This window comes from Plectropomus leopardus, chromosome 2 (genome assembly GCF_026936395.1).
Source record: "Plectropomus leopardus strain MGB_pleo_1.0 chromosome 2, ASM2693639v1, whole genome shotgun sequence".
Lineage (NCBI taxonomy): Eukaryota > Metazoa > Chordata > Actinopteri > Perciformes > Serranidae > Plectropomus > Plectropomus leopardus.
The window spans coordinates 17514455-17534154 of record NC_142177.1 but is presented as its reverse complement, the minus strand read 5'-3'; the positions used below and the strand labels follow the sequence as shown (position 1 = coordinate 17534154).

The window sequence follows — 19700 nt, the reverse complement described above, 5'->3', positions numbered from 1 at the left end:
GTGAAGTATCATGAAGTGATTTAATCATGCAGTCTTACACATAAATATTACACTAATATAACCTTGTGAAAACAGTTTATTAAACTCATAGTCTCGACGAGCTTATTTTTAGTGACATATGGTGCAAAGACAAAGTGTCTGTGTTTGATTTGATTGCTGTGCACTGTGAAACAATATTTTGTGTATGTAAAAGTGTGTGTGTGTGCTCAGTAGTCCAGTGCACAGATAAGGGCGACTCCCCGTTTGATCCAGTGTCTCTGACTGCAATCAGTAGGCAGCTCCACCGCGATCACATAGTTGGTGGAATGACCGGTTGTAGACAGAGTCCCTGCAAAAGCAACACAAAGCAGTTCAGTGACATGAGGACATTTAAATTGTTTTTGTACTTTTCCATCACTGCACCAAGTTCAGTGTTTCTGAGCAGTGCCAGCATAAGGTGTTGGATACGTGCTGCTGTGGGTGGAAAATACAGAGCTGCACTTTCAGACGCTTCGTGAAACAAGACACTAACTGGAGTCTATTTTGGGTGAGTAATAAAACCGCTAAAAGGAGATACACACAAATACTGGAGTGAGCAGCTCAACGTGTCATCACACTAAAAACAGAGTCAGTACACAAAGTAAAAGTTTCAGTTAGTCCATTTTCTTGACTAAAACACAAATTTCATAAATAACTTGTTAGCCAAGCACCATCTAATATTAGTTGTAGTATAGACGAGTCCAGTCACGCTGAGATTGTGTGTGTACTAACCAGCACGTGTGAGGGTCTTGTAGATGGGGCAGACATAGACCCCAGAGGTTGGAGGTTTGCGGTTGGGTTTGGGGATTAGCCAGATGAGAGCCATGTCTGTGTAGAGCTCCTTGGGCCGAGACTCTGTGAGCTGACCTCCTTCGTTATCCCAGCGAGCCCCCTCCAGGAATAGACCGTGGATGTAGCAGCCTGTGTTTGGTTTCTCTGTTATCTCTGATGCTGACTTCACTACAACCTGAGGGATAAATGAGAGATGAGGAGGAGATGGGATGATAGTCAGAACGAACAACTAAAAACTGAAGGTATATGTTGATATACATACACGGGGAATTTAGAGTGGAAAATATTTAGCTGAAATCAGTATGTTTTAGCCAGTTGGGAAGAAACTGTGAAAGTGACACAGACTGTTAGTCATACAGCTTACTGTCTGACCTCAAAGTCAAATCCAATTGTGTCGATGGATGTGCCGGAGCGGCGGGCGTAATTCTGAAGGGTTCCAGTCAGGAAAGCCTGGGGGAAAAAGAAGCCGCTAATCCAGAAAACAGGTGGAATGCCGTTATGGATCCATCTCTGCAGGAAATTGATCCTCTGAAGCAGGTCTGATACCCAGGATGCCAGAGGCTTCAGAGACGGGTAGGCCTGGAGGGGGAGAGACACATGGTCCGTCAAAGAGCTGCGTATTCTTAGAAAGCAGAGCCTGGAGTTACTTTAGCAGAACAGAAATGTCCCCAAAAGTTCATCTGATATCACGTACACTGAAATCTCAAATGTCAAATGTCTCATTCTTCAAGTCTCATCATCAGCTGCATAAAACACATGGATCGATGTCATAATATTAATTCAGTTCAAGGCACACTGCCGTATTCTGTACTTTTGACATTTTAGGCTTGCATTACCTTAAAGGAACATTAATATAGCAGCAAACAACTGTTTTCTATGTAAAGACACAGTGGAGTAAGTAAGTGTGTGTTATAATCTGAGTTTCTCTGTTCATTTTAGTTGTAGACGGCCTGGCCACATGTACATGAGAGTCCACTGTATGTGTCCTGCTGGCTAGCTACTCGCCGCCGCGCTGCACATTGCTCATATGGCGGTTATTGCTGATATATGTTTGGCAGTGATGCATAAGCATAGTGCCCAATTTTGAGCTCTGTCAGGACTATTGGTGTTGTTATCAATATTGTTAGCTGCTAGCATATTTGGCTGCTAGCTGCCAGCTCAGCCACTAAAGAGTCATGTGCAGATAATCTCTGAAACATAGATATGCACTGAATATTGTAGAGAGTTCCTTTTAAAAAATATTTTTTAAGAGACTATGTGCATATTGACATAATGTGTGTGAGTAAAAGTTTCTCTTTGAAATTATCCTGGATGAGCCACCCTATCTACAGAAATGTTAAATGTGTAAAAATGTGAAAAAAAAATCTCAATATGATTTTTAAGTAAAAAGAGAAAACTTCCACATTAAAACTGCATTTTGTGATGTATCCATTATCGGGTTGTCTTCAACATGTCATGCTACATAATGTTTTGCAGTAGTTGTAACATGCCATCTGACCACTGGTGCCCACAAGATATTCAGAAGGAGAATAACTGTGTGTGTGTGTGTGTGTGTGTGTGTGTGTTTTGCCTTGGCTTTCCACATATCAGGCACCACATTGTTGAACAGGCTGTTGGCCATAAGCTCCAGTTCTGATGACATCACCACTAAACCCTTCAGAGCCTTCACAATATCACTGAGACTCTGAGAGATGACCGCCAGGAGCTTATTGTATCTGAAAGACAAATGATACAAGGACTAATTACTAAAACAATAAAGAGTTAAACTGGTAATATAATGACTGATTACACTCATTCATGTATCCTACTTTTAAACAATTACAAGAACATGTGCATCATTCATGTTTATTCATTTGATCAAGTTATGCAAAAACATAACATGACAAACATGCATCAATTCTAAACCATGAAGTGAAGTAAAAATGTAACATAAATACTTTAAACAATTCCTCTGAGGGCCCAAAATAGGTAGTTGTGTAGTCTAAGTGTAGTGTAGTAAGTAGTGAAATAATTTTCCACCCTGATATAACTAAAATATAACAAATATGTTAGATTAAGTTACATATCTAAGAAATAATATGTAAATTACTAATATATAACTTAAAATTCCCAGATGGAGTTTATAAATGTAAAATTAATTCATTGATCAGTCAAAGGACAAACAATGCACAAAACTTGATCCAAATACATTCTCAGACACACAAAGAAAAAGACGGCAGCGTATTGCTGCCACTCTAGAATATAAAAATACGGATCAGTATTACGTTATAACGTGATACGTTTATTGTTCTAACAATAAACTTATCACGTTATAACATGAAAACACATTGTTAGAACAATAAAAGTCACTTCATTACATGATGCTTTTATTGTTCTAAGAATATAAATTATCAAGTTATAAAGTGATACTTTTATCTTTCTAACAATATAAGTTTTCACATTAAATTGTGATAGGGTTTATTGTTAGAACAATAAACCTATCACGTCATAGCGTGAAAATATGTTATGACAATAACTGTATCACGTTATAACGTAATACTGATCCATATCTTTATATTCTAGAGTGGCAGCAATACACTCCAACAACAAAAAACAAAAAAACAACAACCTACTGGCCACCAAAGACGTTGCTTATAACACGATGACAACAACTTTTAAAGGAAAACTTAGAAAAGCTTTGACTACCCCACAGTATACAAAGGTACATAATGCATTTGTGAGAGGCTGGTAGGACTGTGAACCAATACCAATGACTCAGCAGATACAATGCCAGGTTCAGACATTTCTGGCATCCCAAACTCTCTGGACAAGTTGCTGACATCACAAGCTCCAGCAGCTCACACGTAACCAAATGAAAAAGTTGTTATTTTCACAGAATGATCACAAAGCCATATAATTATGATTACTGGCTGTGATATTTAAAGGTACAATTTCAGCTACTGGACTCAAATAGAGGTATTACATTACCGGTTACACATTTAATTACTGTTTTTTAACCTCAAAGGTGAAACAATTTTACATTTGCATTTGGAAGAATCACTGGGACTATTCTGGGCACTTGACTGGCTGCATATGGTGAGCTTAATATTGTTAAAGATGATTTCAGTGCAGCACAGATGGCAGTTTCTTTCTCTGATCTCCAAGAATTACAAAACTGTAGACACTGTTCTGCTGCTAGATGAGTATTTCCTTTTAATATCTTAAAATAAATGGTCATATTATGCAAAAGATAAAGGACAGATTCATTTGCTGATATGACTTATTCAGGGTCATCCAAGCTGATCCCTGTGTGACTGATACATGATGCTAGATCAAAGCACTGCCAACACACACAGAATAAGTATTACTGTGCTAGAAAAGTATCTTATACAAAAGCCATTACAACTGATTGCACAGCTACTTTCAGTTGATAAAAACTGTGACCAGACAACTTACTGTTTTTACAATAAAAAGTTAAAAGAAAGAAAATGGAATTTTCCTCCATCCTGTCACATCTTTTGAGCCCTGATCGTGAGTGTACAGCAACAGAGCATAGTGACGTGTGTTGTTATTATACCTGGGAGACTTGCAGTGTGGTTTGCGATTTTGTCTGTTACCTGATGACCTCCTGGATGAGCACAGTGTTCATGGACTCTTCGTAGAGGACCGGATACTTTTCCATTACCTCCTGAACACTGAAAGGCTGAGGAATCTTTTCAGCAATGCCCGCCACGATCTCCTCCACTATCTACGGTACAGGAAGACGCACATCAGCAATGAAACAAAACATACAGGGTTCCCACACATTTAGGACAAAAAATTGAATGAAAAAAATGTCAAAACTTAAACAAAAACAAAACTTAATGACTTTTCAAAGGACCCTAATAATCTTTTTTTCTTTCTCCACTTGTCCATCTTTTTTTTTCGTATCAGATTCAAACTCTATTCATATGTAACTTCAGCTTGTTGGCATACATGAGGGGAGAGACAGATCACATGGAGAAAATGGAAAAATGTGTGTGATGGTAAACAAAAATGTTTTCACACATGTGTATAAGAGCTACGTACATTACATCATCAGCTCCAGACAATGAATTTGCAGGTATGTTGCATTATTTGGAAGGTTATACATGTAAGATTGTTGTAACAATTTCATAATACAACAAAATTCAATAACGTTCCAAAACTTTCAATGATTTGTACTAATTCCATGACTTTTCCAAGCCTGGAAAATGTGATTGTGAAATTCCATGACTTTCCCAGGTTTTCCAAGACCGTGGGAACTCTGAAAATGTGAAGAAGAGTTCCCCTGTGCATCTTTCAAAAGCATACAGCTAAAACAGACAGAGAACGTCAAGGGAAAAACAAAGGGCTGGTGGACTTTGATTAATTTGCAGTATTTAATTAGAGTAAACAAATTAACGTTTCTACACATATGTCTTCAAGAATCAAACATTGTCTTTTTTACTCTGATTAAGACAGTTCTGTCAAAATGTTCGTACAGTTGGAAGCTGCAAATTTATGAGTGTTGTCAGCCGATTCTTTCCCTTGAAACTCAAGAGGTCACATCTGTAGTCTAGGCATATAGAAATACACACATCACAACCAATTTCCTGACGAGGTGACTCCAAATTGCTCAGTTAAGTATGTTTGGCTAAAAACTTATTGATGAAGAAAATTATGTTTCCTGTTGTCCTGTACATCTCAATCTGTATTGAATTAGTGTATATACTATAATATGATTGCCTGATATCAAACAGAATATTCAACAAGTTACACTCAGCCCATCAGTCAACTCAAACTCGGGGTGGACCGATATAAAGGTCTGGAATCAGACCGCAGGAGTCCCATAAAGTTAAGAACAAAGAAAATCAAATCTGTACCTCCTCTAGAGTTTTGCCCCCAGAAGATGCAGCTCGAGGCTGGAGACGAACCACGGCTCCCAGCAGGGCAAAGGTCTCATTTTGGGCGAAGCTGATGTTAGCGTTGTCATGGAGACCAAAAATCTCAGGTGTATCATTGATGGGCAAACCACGAATGTACACCAAGTAATCCTAGAATCAAATTGCCATGACAACAAGTCACTCACTCACTGTCATTATTAGTTTGATAGTCAGTAGTTCAGAAGTTGATGTGACACTATAAATACTACAGCATATAACTTTCAGTAATTTTGTTGAAAAAATGATCTTATACACAGCCTGTGGTTCAGCTCATTTCATGAAATTAAAGTCAGGCTTCTCAAAAGAAAACTGTTGTTCATGTGTCACTGTTGCTGTATCTTAAAGGGTTGTTCCAAACAATTTAATGCCATGGATAAACATTGCATGACAGTTATCTGCTTTTAAAGGAATCATCTATTTTTGTGGTATGTTGCTTAATTACACATATCTCTTTTACTGTGACTCACCTTAAGACTCAATATTAGATATAAAGAACAGTGAGTAACCGTGTGATGCTCTTACTTTGAATATATATGTATTTTGTATATGATATACAAACTGATGCAGACAAAGGTCAAGTCTAATGCACTCCTCTTATCACAGTCTTTTCAGTGCTTCAGTGCTTATCTCACCTTGATATCCAGATTTGTGTCTATCTGCCGGTAGACTCCAGACGTAGAGTAGACATGATCATCAATAAGCACAGCGGGACAGTAGAAATCCTCCAGCACGCTGAGTAGACATCGTCTGTCCCAATCATCTGTCACACGGCCGCCATAATTAATCTCCCCTGCAGTATATTTTAGCACCTGGACAGGTGGAGGACAAGAACAGGAGACAGATGAACATTCTCAAACACACACACACACACACACACACACACACACACACACACACACACAGAGAGCCTCTCTCTCTCTCTCTCTCTCTCAGGACAGGATCACAGTGATTGTAACTGATGTAGATTTGGAGCTACTGTTGTTTCAATAGGTTGTTAAATATAAGCAGACACCTTCTCTCCCCCACCTTATATGGGATGTCCTGGTACTCGTCCAGGAACATTTTGAGTTGGCTGATGCAGATGTTCAGGTCTCCATCAGTGAACTCGTAGGGAATGTTAAAGCCTAATGGGCCAAACTTTCGCCGCTCCAGAGCAATTCCATGGAAGAGACACAGAGACAGGAGCAAAGACTTGAGGTGTGTTTTCTGGAGATGAAAGAGGAAAAGGTCAGAGATGTTACATGTTGTCAATAATATACTGGCAGGTTTTCTAAAGTATGAGGTGGGAAATATAATAAGCAGTAAGAGACAAAGCAGACCTTAGTGGAAGAGGAGATAAAATCATTGGTGAGCCTCAGGTAGGTTTTCTGGAGATTGGCTTTGATTCCCTTGGGAGGCTCAATGGTCATCTTTGACCCATTTTGGAGAATGGACACAGGGAACTTGTTGCTGGGAAGACTTGTGAGCCACAGACGGAAGTCCTTATGCACCTGTTTTTGGATTGTGGGGCATGTGGTAGGCAGCAAAGGTAGTAAACTAACATGGGCAAAGTAAATGACAGGGTTGTCTGACATACAATCAGTGTTCCTACACATTTTTCAGTTCAAAATTCCATACTTCTCCAAACTCAAAATTTCAGACATCTAACTTCCAGCATCATTCAGTGAAGCATCCATCACTGTAATGCAAAGAAAGATAAAAAACCAATGGTGCTCCTCCTACAGGCCAGTTTCTTTATCAAAATTCTTGCCAAAGTTTTGGACCGTAGATTGGAGAATGTTCTGCTAACGGTCATATCTGAAGACCAAACTGATTTTATCAAAAACCACCACTCTTATCTTAATGCATGTCGTTTGTTTAATATTTTGTACTCTCCCTCCAACGCGGTCTCTGAATTTGTCCTTTCTCTGGACGCCGAGAAAGCTTTTGACCATGTGGAGTGGAGGTACCTGTTCGACTTTGAAACTAATTTCATCACAAGGATTAGATTATTGCATTTGTGCCCTACCGCCTCAGTCCTCACCAACTGTCAACAGTCCCTACCTTTCAACCTCCAACTGGGAACTCATCAATGGTGCCCCTTAAGCCCACTACTTTTTGACCTGGCCATAAAGCTGTAGCTGTAAAGAGTTCACAGGGGTTTGGAGGAAGGGAGTTAAACTCAAAGTGGCTTTATACACAGACAATCTTTTACTTTTCTTATCAAGCCCCTATATTTTACTACCAAATGTGCTATCACTACTCATCCACTTCAGCCAGTTTTCAGGATATAAACTAAAATTACACAAAAGCCCACCTGGCTGCCTGGCCATGAAAAACACTGTTTGTATGAGCAATTTATTTTAAGAATTTCAGAATTTTAAATTTTGGAACACAGATTAGGGGTAGTAGTCTGGAAACACAACTATTTTTCCAAACTATGTTCGTTCTTATCCAGACCTTGAAATTACTAAAATCAAACTCCATGTTTTCCACATTGTGCAAGAACCCAGTACAGTACTACTGTAATGCATGGTATGTGTCTGCATATGCTCTGACCTTTACTGGGTTGATGTTTTCGATGAGTCTCTCCAGGGCAGGCATCCAGCTGGGCGCCAGGTGACAGTTCTGGAAGAAGACCCACTGACCTCTTTCCATAGCGGTGTGCATCATGATCTCAGCCCAGGGGCCCTGAATCACACAAACAGCAGCAGAAGCAAAGGCAGATGTGAAGACAACAACAAGACTTGTGATCTGTATATAAAGAGACAGGAAATATTTTGACAGTGGGATGCAGCACATCTATCTACAGCCAGTTTGACATTTCCAGGAGTCTTTTAGGAAGGTTTGAGAGCCCTCGATTTTATGTGGACCTAAACCGAGGACATGGTGATAGAGCACCCCAGCATTAGCCAGGTTTCTAACTCACATAATTGTAAGTAATGTGATAAACACACACTAACACCTATTGAACAGCCACAGGGGTAGTGTGTTGCTGGGAGAAATGTTTGTCTGGCCACTTGGTTTCAGGTTTGTGGAGGATGAGTCAGCATTTATCCTAAAACCTACACATGAGGTAGAATCTAGAATCTATCAAAGTAGTATTGTGCATTTTCGTGGGCTAAAGCCATAAATAGAGAAAACCATTAGCACAGAGGGGACCATTCTCAACCAGACAAATGAGAATGGCATGGCTCTGTGAGACAGTGTTTTACAGTGCCTTTCTGAAGGGTCACAGAGAGTGTAAGAAGGGGAGAGTGAGGGTGAGAGAGAATTCACAGGCATTAACCCTAGCCCTGACCTGGCCCTGGCCCAGAGAGATGGCACTCATTTTCTTGGAGAACTGCATGACATCAGCAAACTTGTAGAGGTCAGCAGCAGGGTCAGTCCCAGGGGACAGGACGAAGATGAGGGGAGTGGACGGGGACGACTCAGTGAATACCGCAGACAGGTCTGACGTCTGTGGAAAAATGGAGAGAGAAAGAGTATCAAGCCATAAACACTGCTCGTGCATACTATCAAACAAACAACCGGAAATCATTTCTAGCTGAAGTTAGCATAGTTAATTCTGTGCTTCAAACATGAACCAATGTTTGCACTGCTGCAGACCCAGCCAGAACAAACTGAACCATTATTAACACACTTGTAAGCCACTGTCACAGAGATAAGGCTCACTTTGTGTCAACACATAAATATTGGTTTTATTATCAACATAAAGGCAAGAGGGAGGTATCCTACCTGAGGCTCTATGAAGCGTTGTCCCAGCTGAGCTGAGACAAAGTCCTGTAGGCCTTGAACAAGGCAGTCAGCCCTCAGACAGCGCAGGACCAACAATTTCTGGAATGAGTCCAGCTTTGTGTCCCACTCTCCTGGGAGAGGCTCCCTGTAGGCGAAACATATGAACACACCTTGTTAGATATTGGAAACTTCTGCACGTACAAATGAAGGAAACAAATGTGAATTTGTTAAGAGAGTGGTTATCTTATGCTTGCCTGTGAGGCTGGTTGCTGTCAAAAATTCTCTTGAAACCCTGCAGATGTTCAGTGAAGCTCTCTGCCAGGTTGCTAAAGTTGTCCAGCGTGCTGAGGCCCAGGATGTCCTGCCAGGCACGCTCCGAAAGCCAGCTCACTGCTGGGTTGGTCAGCTCTTGGACAGGCATTCCTCCAGATAGTAGATAGCGCCACTCAGCCTGCAGCAGAGACACATGCCCAGATTCACTATATGTACTAGATTAACTCAACTTGTGTATTTGTGTACTACTTAAGAGGGGTGTGAGAAACTGCATACTCATCTGTTGCTCACCATGTCAATTTTGTTCTCATTCATCATGATGCGAGCACACAGGAGAAAGGCGAACATGAGTTTGTGCTTCTCAAACAAGCTGCGACACACATTGCTGTATAGGCTGAAGGTGAAAAATTCATTGATGTTGGCGATTCTCTGCTCCACTGTGTCTATGAGATATATGAAAAAATAAACATTTAAATCTGGTTTCAGCGCCATTAACCAATTTCCATGATTTTTCCACCTGCACAGACATAATTCTGTGTATAATCTTGTAATCGGAGAGGATAATGGAATTTACTGTGAAAAGTGTCCTACCTGCTCTCTCAGAGTTGGCAATGCCAGCCATGAAGATGCCAAGGAACCATTCAAGTGAGTACTGGTACATGGGGTCAACGTTGCACAGGTCTGATACACAGAAGAAGAGGATTTGTGTGCGCACAGCCACCGGCACATACTCCAAACGGGTGGCGTCAATGTCCTGCTCTGTCTGCTCTGCTGCTATCACTTTGGCCTGCCAGTAAAACCAGTTTGCATTAATACAATATCCAACAATAGTAGCACATTAGTTTGATGGCACATCACCAAAGCATCACACACTGTATGAGGTTTTTAATCTGGTTATTTAAGACCTTGATGTTGGGACATATAAGATATTACATCAAGTCCAACAGTAAGCGGTTGTCCAAGTATCTTGTTGCATCGTGCAACATCTGATGCACCACATCGGTTTCTCCATAATATATGTGTGTGTGTGTGTGTGTGTGTGTGTGTGTGTATATATATATATATATATATATATATATATATATATATATATACATACATACATACATAGCTCCCCCACTGTCTGACCTTGATCTCTCCAGCTTTAATCTTGGAGGCCCCTAACACTTGAATGAGCTCCTCGTTGTCCACTGGGTTTCCCTCTGTGGAGCTGAGTCGGAACAGAATCTCATCCTCAATTCCTTTTAGTTCCTGTTTCATCTTTGCATTGCTGATGATCAACTGGTTCTTAGCCTCCTCCAGGTCTGGACGTTCTTCAGCCACAACCTGGCCCAGTAACTGGTCCTCTAGACCACTGGAAAGACACACGTGTGCATTTACAACACAAACACACACACAATAAAACCATAATTGTCAGAATGAAGGTCATATCCCAAATTGATGATGAAAAATTATTGGTTCTTTTTGGGGAGTTTTTCCTTGGGTGATGTGAGGGTCTAAGGGCAGAGGGATGTCGTACACTGTAAAGCCCTCTGAGGCAAACCTTGTTTTGTGATAATGGGCTATATAAATAAAACTGACTTGACTTGACTTGACTTGGTTTTCTGTCTGGTAGACAATCACAATCATTTTTTAAACTCCTCTTAAAATCCTTAGCTCACAGTTTTATTTTAAGATATAGAATGCAGACTATTTTGGTTGAGTATTTATCTGCAATTAAACAGCTGAGACTGAAAGACTGTCATATGAATTTTCAGACCTACCAAATACATGAACTTGCATGTCATTGCTTTTAAATGTTACTTATTATTGCATGTTTTGCACTTGTAATACTTCAATAATCAGACCACTTGTGTATTTTGGATGCAGGGTCCATTGAGTAAAGCAGTAAGACTCTTCTGCCAGATCTCAGCAAAAAAGGAGCTGAGTAAAATGTAATGTAATAAATGATTAAAGTAATGACAAAAATAAGATATGTTATCTATTTAAAATGTGTTACCTGGGTGATAGGGTAAAGTTAATGAGGGTAACTTTGGTGGACACCTCTGGAGAGTAGTGTGGGTTCGGCAGCTTGGTGGTGATGTACATCTTGAAGCTTTCATGGTAAGGGATGACTGAATCACCAAGCTTCAGCACTGTGCCGCCTTGCTGCTTAAATGTCTAAGGGCCAAACAGTCACTTAAGCATACCAGTATGTGGTAGATTTTTGTATAACAGTGTCGTACAGTGCAAGTCATTTTTTATTTGTAAAAGATGTGTGTGTAGTCACCTGTTGCAAAAGTACAGGTTCTAAAGCAGGATCTAACTCCTCTCCCACATTCTCTAAGAGGCAGGGTTTACCAAATTGAATGGCGTTCTCAAGACTACGGAGGAAGTCCCGGTCACTTAGCTTCATAACCTCCAATCCATTGTCCCTCTCCTGGGTGACAACAGGAAGTAAGTATGAATGAGCAGTGAATTAAAATGACCACAGAAACCATGAGGCTTTCCAGAGGAGTTGTGAGTGATGTGGATTAAACGGTAACCCCAGATATATACCCACCACCCACTGGATACTGTTATGTTAACTCTCAGTACTGGTACATAAATTATCATTACAAACAATACATGTACTTTTCATGTTGTTTTATCTCACTGGCACCCTCTGCAGTTACAGATGGATCAGCACACAGATAAGCATCCTCACCATGTTTTTGATCCACGTGTTGGCTTGCCCCTGAGGATCAATGAATAAAGCCCAGCGCAGAGAGTATTGGGCAATCACACCATTCTCTACTGAAAGGTTATCCTTAGGCAAACCGGATATCTGTACACAAAAATGACAAAGTATGATGGTAGAAAAGGTAAATAACTGAATTAATTTAAGCACTCAGAAAAAAATTACAGTCTGATGGTCTTATTGAAATTTAAGATTGGTCTTAAGAGGCTTAGACGCTGAAAATCAGCTTACAACATATCGGTTCTCACCTGCCATGAGCGGATCTTGACCGCATCTCCCAGGGTGCTGATCAGGTTCGGTTCATCAGTGTGTGGAACACTTAGCTCTTTGAAACAATGCAGCCACTCCTCAGCCATGGCAGTCCTGTACTCTCCCTAATCACAAAAACAATATTCAGTCCTAAAAATGTCATTAATTATAATTGGTGTGTGTGCATGTGTGCAGTTTATTATGGGTAAAGCAACTTTTTTGCATTCAAAATTTATTGTCATGGTATGGCAATAAAAAATGTTATAATTGGAGTGTTGTCCTGATTTTGACTGCATTGAGATGCACTTTGAGGAATCAGCACCCAGTCTGAAAACATTTAATTGCGAGTGAACACGTTATGTTTGATTTTAACCTAAGCCACTTTTTCCACATGCACTCACTTAATTGCAACCAACTTACAGTGAATGGTCCCAGGTACGCCACATATCCAGCAGATAGAAGCACATCGCCTGCCACATTATTGACCATGTAATCCAGATGTTGCACTGTTTCTTTCCAACGCACCTTCTCATCTGCCAGTCCTCCTATAAGCTGGAGAAGAAGATCAATGCATCAATATGATATAACTATCAAATGCATTATCTTTAGTGGTGCGATTTATGTGGTGCTAATACTGGGTTTTACACACATTTTTATTTCTGTATCCAGTTGTATTCTGCTGTCCCATACTTAGAACTTATTATGTGAATACATATATATAAATGTTTGTAAAACATATTTTTATGTATTATGCAAACATGCATATAAAATATCAATATTATACTTAGATATATTATTCATAATATATATATGAGAATATTATGTGTCTTTATTTGCACTGTATGCTTGATTATCTTCAAATGCATACAAACAAATCTACATATATTCAAAGTATACTGTACTCTGTATCTACTATTTCCCTTTTGCATTACTGCTTTTAAGTACTTATTACAACACACTTGTTTAGGTTATTGTACAGTATGTAGCCCTCTAACTTCGATTCATTTGTTATCTGTATATGTTTTTTTATGTGCTGCTGTAATACTATATTTCCCCCTGGGGATCATTGAAGTGCTGTCTTATCTTATCTTATCCCTCCTTCTGACCTTGTCCGCTCGGACGAGGCGGGCCTCACACAGTTGGTACTTGTTGTCCAGCTCGTCTTTCTTAGCCACACAGTCCTGGTACTTGGCCTGCAAAGTCGCAATGCCGCCCTCCACCGCTGCCAGCTGTTCTTTTGCTTCATCCAGGATGCGCTGTGTCTCTGCTAAGTCATTCTGGGCCCCCTGAAGAGCTTGCTGTGCACATATTTACACCATAATATTTACATCTACATTCACATCATCTTTAACATTTACATGACTCTCATGTAGGTACAGTGATGTCTAACATAACCATAGCAATGGCTAAAATGTGGATTTCTATTTTTACCCTTTTAGGTTCCACTGCCTTGGCCACAAAGTGATATATATGCATGGCTCGCACCCACTGGCAAATAGAGGTACAGGCTTTGGAAACTTTGGCAATGGAGGCCGGCTGGAATTCCTCATTATCTATGTAGGGCTGGACTAAATTGATCACGTTGTCTGGGATGTTGTCCTGCAAAAATGATTGTTGGAAAAAGCTGATTTAATACATCTTACAAACAGGAAATGACCAAATCAGCTACAAACATACATTACTTTACATTTAGAGAACTTTAGAGGTTTACATCAAATTGGAAAGAGACAATAATCATGTTCTGGAGATACTGTAATAACATACAACCGTGGATTTAAAACATTTTTTTATGACTGCACCCCCTTTAAAATACTTTTCTAGCTAACTACCCACTGACCAGCACAAAAAGACACCTCTATAAGGGGGTGTAGTACAGTGCTGCATCATCAGTGTCTGATTTACTAAACAACAACAACCTTTAACTGAAAAAAAATCAAAATGCTACATTTTAACTGTTAGAATCCATCACTAAATTCATGGCAAACCATTTTTTTGTCATCATGCAACAACATTGAGACTGCATTGTACCTGCATTGAGCTTTGTCTTTTTTATAAGTTATACTTTAGTGATACAATTATTTTAGGAATCATGACTTATATTATTTAAGTGAACAATTTTAAAACATTGAACATAACCTCTTCAGTACTTTAGAGTTCCCCTAGCAGTACGCATACCCCCATTTAAGAAACACCAATAAACACTCAATACAATGACACAGCACTAAATCCACTTAATGTTTGCTCTACCTTATCATACTTGAAGAGGCTCTCCAGAAACTTGCCAGGGTCTTGTAGCAGACCCTTACCAGGTTCCCAATAGTCGTCAACCTTTGTGCCAGGCTTCTCTCCAGGTACCCTTTTGGGTTTGATGCCCTTCATAATGCACACTGCCTCAATAACCAGCTTCACCCCCTGGGGAGGTCGCTGCATGGCTCGCACCTATGGAAAGAAAACATTCAGGAGGTTATAATCTACTTGTAAACTAGCAATACAGTACTATTTGAAGAATATCTTCAACCAGTCATCATCTAAATCCCTCACTTCAGTGACATCATTCTTGTTGAGTGACTTGAGGCTGGTGAGGGCAGCATCTAGGGCTGGCAGAGCCTCATCCAAGTCTCTCTGGGCATCTGCTGCAATGGCTCCTGCAAAACGGGCTTGCTCTGAAGCCTTGGCCTCCTCTGCTTGCACTGACTTCCGGGTTTCCTCTGCAACCACTGTGTCTTTCTGTCAACACAGAGTATAAATCACACTCAAGGTCCATAAGTTATAAGATGTGTTTTCTAAAAAACAGCTCATACATGTATACTAACACTAGAATAAAAACAACATTGGCCCCAGTTTTTGTTCCACTATTACTGACATTCTGTAAAAAACAAAAGCATAAATTTCCATACTTTATATATAGAAATGACACCCTATGGGATTCATACAGAGACAGTTTGAAGCCTAACTGTAAGACTTTTTGTGTGTTAGTTTTCTTACTTTGATGGTCTCCATAGTGACTTCAGTGTCCTTAGCGGCCTCCTCCAAAAGAGGTCTCATCGTTTCCAGCTCCTCCTGCATCTTACTCACATCCTCCGCTGTGCTGAGAAGCTACAGGTACACAGAACAGCAGGTAGTCCGTCAGTGATAATTAGGCATATGAACACAAACTACATATTGAATTTCCATTATGGTAATTTTTTTGGATAAGCATCTTGCCTTGTCTAGGCCAGTCTTCATGCGCTTACGAGCCCCACACAGTTCTTGCTTCTTGAGTCCAATGAGATCTGAGAAGATGTTGAGCAGTTCCAGGTAGCTCTTTGGTGTGACATAGTTGTGTCGAGAAAGCTCTGCCAGGTACTGTTCACACTTCCTGGCTACAATCTGGTGGATCTTCACACACATCAGTGTCTAAAGAAGGCAATTAAATAAGGGGAGACTGTGCTTCATCAGAAGTTATTTTAGTATTTAAATTTTTTGATTACAGTTTTTCCCCCTTTTTCCTTTTCTTTTCAGGCGGCCAGTTTCCACTTATTTAACCCGAGGTATAAAAATGCATTTGCAGAGACTTAAAACAATTGCTTGAGTAAGGTGATCCATCACAGCAACCTACTTGTTGTCACTGGTCTCTCATTGTTACATGGTTATGCTGTGAAAACCTTTGAGATAACTTTACAAATTCAAATAAATGTGTAGTACACAGGCTTCATGGCCCCAGCAGTCCTCACACGCACCTAGTATTGCTACATAGTAATACTTCCAATCTTTTTACACTAAAGGGTTATTTCCTTCCCAAACAACGCATTATCCTCATTTATGCCTGAACAATTTCCTTGATGGTTACCCCCAAATTCAACCAATATCATTTTATTTTTACCATTTTATTACATGTGAAATATTTGAGAAAGTGAGGGAAGTTAGCCCAGTTCATGTATCATTATTATATGGCAGTTAATCAGCTGTATGCTGATCACTGCTGGTTGAACTCCATTACCATCCAACACATTTTGACAATAACTATATTGTTCACAACCAGATGTTGACTGTGTTTGATTACTTTCCTCAAGAATGTTGTTGTGACCCACATGCCCGTATCTACTGTCTATGGTATCTTATTTCTTATTGTAAAAACTAAAACACAAAGATGAACCCTTGCCAAACATGGACTCAGTGTGACAAACAATTAGCCAGTCACACGTAAATATAAAATCATAAGCTGGTCTCACAGTTACAGAGGTTTTATATTATATGAAATTTAACTTGTTGACACATTTTGTTTATGTCCAGTAGCTGTTTGTTTCTAAACATTATTTAGATTATCAATATTGTATTTTTCAACACACAAAACCCATTGACACACATGCACGCACGCACACACGCACGCATGCGCACACACACACACACACACGCACACACACACACACACACACACACACACACACACACACACACACACACACACACACACACACACACACACACACACACACAGAATCCTCACCAGTCCTGTCATGACTGTGGGGCTGGCTTCTAGCTCAGGCAACTCATTCAAGAACGATGTGGCTACAGCTTGCAAAGCCTCCTCTGGCCAGGCGCTGAACCAGTCTATGGTGCAACATGTCACCAATGAGGGAAACTGCCTCAGCCGTGCACGGAAAACCTCACCGATAGGACTGTAGAGGAAGGAATGAAGAGGAGAGGGGTTAGTGGGAGTAAGTGAGAGAATAAAGATGTGTATAAGAAGAACAATGTGAAGGCCACAGTTAGACACTTCTTTTATTTGTCTTTTGACATTGTGATCAAACTTATTACAATTACTAACCTCATGCAGAGTACAGTGTGGATGTTGCTGCGGACCCTCCTGATGTATGCAGCCATAAGGTTGGATTTAGTTGGCTGCTGGCCCAGATCTTGCACCACTGGCTTCATGGCTGTCAGGATGCGCTCCTGCTCGTCTGTTGCATACAGGTTTGGGACGTCCCCAGAGTTCAAAATGCTGTTGATATCCTCCAGGAATGACTCACTCTTAATCTGGGAAATTGACACAAAGGTACTAATGAGTAAAATGCTGCATTGTCTTCTGCAGGTAATAGAAATACTGTCCATTGCATCATGCATTACATGCTTTAGATCAGGCATGTCAAACCGGTCCACAGGGGGGCCGGTGTGGCTGCAGGTTTTGTTTCCAACCAAGTAGCAGCACACCAGACTTGACTTATTTAATCAACTGATCTCTGTCTTCAGACAGTTGATTGGTCAAACTGTGTGCTCTTGGTTGGTTGGCACAAAAACCTGCAGCCACACCGGCCCCCCTGTGGACCAGTTTGACATGCCTGCTTTAGATCATGTAAATACCAATACAGTATGCTTTGAATCTCTGTTCATGCTTTATTCAAACTGACTTTAAATACATGCCAACACTACAACAACATTCCTACCACACAGCCCCAGCACAGTTTATGTGGTAGTGATGCTATTAAACTACCAAACACATGGAAACCTGTAGCTCAGTAGGTAGAGTTGGCAGTCCGATCCCCAGCTGAAGTATCCTTTGGATACTGACCCCCAAATTGCTCCTGATGGCTGTGTATGAGTGCAAGTGTTTTTAAAACTGAGTACCAGGTGGCACCTTTTACAGTAGCCTCAGCCACCTGTGTTTGAATGTGTGTCTGAATGGGTGAATGTGACACATAGTGCGAAAGTATGAGTGGTTGAACTCAATCCGTACATGCCGTATACTGAATCATGTGACAGGAGAATTCTTTACCTGTGTGTCCACAAATAGAAAGGTGATCTGCTGGTTCTGAAGGCCGGCCTTCAGCATGATGCTTTTAATATCATCTCTCCACTCTGTCTGACCGTAGTTTTTAGACAGCTCAATCTGGAAACACTCATACTCTGACCTGAATATGGACAAACACACTTTGAGAACTAGGGCACAAGACACTTAAAGAATAACACTGGTGTTCCTGCATGTTTTAGCACATTAACAGTAGAATGCGTTAATTCATGGTTGAAAAGCCTTAGAAGAATTTTCTGTTTTTTAAAAAATGTTTTAAGCAATACCTAAACTATTGTTCAATAATTAATAAATGATGCAATTTTGACAAAGCAGGCAACAGAACGTCCATTGTTATGTATTACTATTTCTCATCTCTCATTCTGTTTTTATAGTGTGCTTAATAGAAACCATCAGCTGATCATAAAGTCAAACATCAACCCAAAAAGTTGTGTTTGCTTTGAGAAACAGTCAGCAGTAAAATAATAGTATTGAAAACATGCAAAACCATCAGTGTGATCTTTATAAAAAAGCAGATTTATGACGAAAAAAACTCTGTTTCATGAAAGTTACATTTTGCTTGTTAGATGTACAAAATATGACAAACTCACATATGTGAGGCCAGCTTAGTAAGTGACTGTCGCCCGCTCCCGCCCACTCCAAGCAGCAGGGCATTACCCAGAGGCTGGCGCACAATACGGCTAATACGACACACATGCTCAATGGCATCCATGAAGAGCACCAGCTTCATCTTTTTGGTATTGGTCTGGTTGTAGTCTTCCATGTATTCCTCCATCACTTTCACCAACTAAATTATATAATATGGGGTTAAAAAAACAATTAAATTAAATCAAGCATCCTCACAAAATACAATGTAACTACCAATAAGCCAACTGTGTCAGTGGTTTAACATACTTGAATATATTTCTAACACTGATGGGTGCCACTCACCTTTTCATTGTCCTCAATGAGTGTGTAGAGTTTGTGGTCAGCTCCAGGAATCATGAAATCTCCATACAAAACAGGCTGGCAGGGCACAGCCTCTTCAAACCTGCAGTCAAACTCCTGAATGCAATCCTTCAGTAGCCTGTTGAACCAGTCTCTGTCCTCAGCACACACCAGGCGATCCTGGAAAACCCGGCAGCTTTCGTGGTACCACAGCCTTAGCAGCTGCAACTTGTCCTAAAATCATCAAAGTAACTGTACTTTTATTAAGGGGATTTTGAGATGTAATTTTAATGACATT

General features: G+C 40.2%; 1 protein-coding gene across 2 annotated transcripts in view; it reads right to left on the bottom strand.

The window, feature by feature from the left end:
- Nucleotides 1–6: 6 nt before the first annotated feature.
- The window catches only part of dnah1 (dynein, axonemal, heavy chain 1), a 40994-nt gene continuing 21300 nt past the window's right edge, over nt 7–19700 (bottom strand). The window contains exons 46-77 of one of the 2 annotated variants that reach the window (XM_088086756.1): nt 19406–19636; nt 19066–19262; nt 18443–18578; nt 17498–17706; nt 17177–17348; nt 15895–16086; nt 15676–15786; nt 15232–15417; nt 14938–15129; nt 14122–14289; nt 13797–13988; nt 13111–13242; nt 12690–12815; nt 12409–12528; nt 11992–12141; nt 11722–11882; nt 10851–11076; nt 10314–10509; nt 10014–10165; nt 9704–9900; nt 9450–9594; nt 9013–9171; nt 8271–8402; nt 7052–7222; nt 6759–6938; nt 6365–6541; nt 5673–5843; nt 4407–4537; nt 2381–2525; nt 1183–1389; nt 751–985; nt 7–328 (exon numbers count right to left, since the gene is read on the bottom strand). In XM_088086756.1, coding sequence (XP_087942882.1) covers nt 207–328; nt 751–985; nt 1183–1389; nt 2381–2525; nt 4407–4537; nt 5673–5843; nt 6365–6541; nt 6759–6938; nt 7052–7222; nt 8271–8402; nt 9013–9171; nt 9450–9594; nt 9704–9900; nt 10014–10165; nt 10314–10509; nt 10851–11076; nt 11722–11882; nt 11992–12141; nt 12409–12528; nt 12690–12815; nt 13111–13242; nt 13797–13988; nt 14122–14289; nt 14938–15129; nt 15232–15417; nt 15676–15786; nt 15895–16086; nt 17177–17348; nt 17498–17706; nt 18443–18578; nt 19066–19262; nt 19406–19636 — 5421 coding nt within the window. In that variant the 3' untranslated portion in view covers nt 7–206. Of the gene's footprint in view, nt 329–750; nt 986–1182; nt 1390–2380; nt 2526–4406; nt 4538–5672; nt 5844–6364; nt 6542–6758; nt 6939–7051; nt 7223–8270; nt 8403–9012; nt 9172–9449; nt 9595–9703; nt 9901–10013; nt 10166–10313; nt 10510–10850; nt 11077–11721; nt 11883–11991; nt 12142–12408; nt 12529–12689; nt 12816–13110; nt 13243–13796; nt 13989–14121; nt 14290–14937; nt 15130–15231; nt 15418–15675; nt 15787–15894; nt 16087–17176; nt 17349–17497; nt 17707–18442; nt 18579–19065; nt 19263–19405; nt 19637–19700 lie in introns of those variants that run through there. The other variant, XM_088086759.1, reaches the window with a different exon arrangement.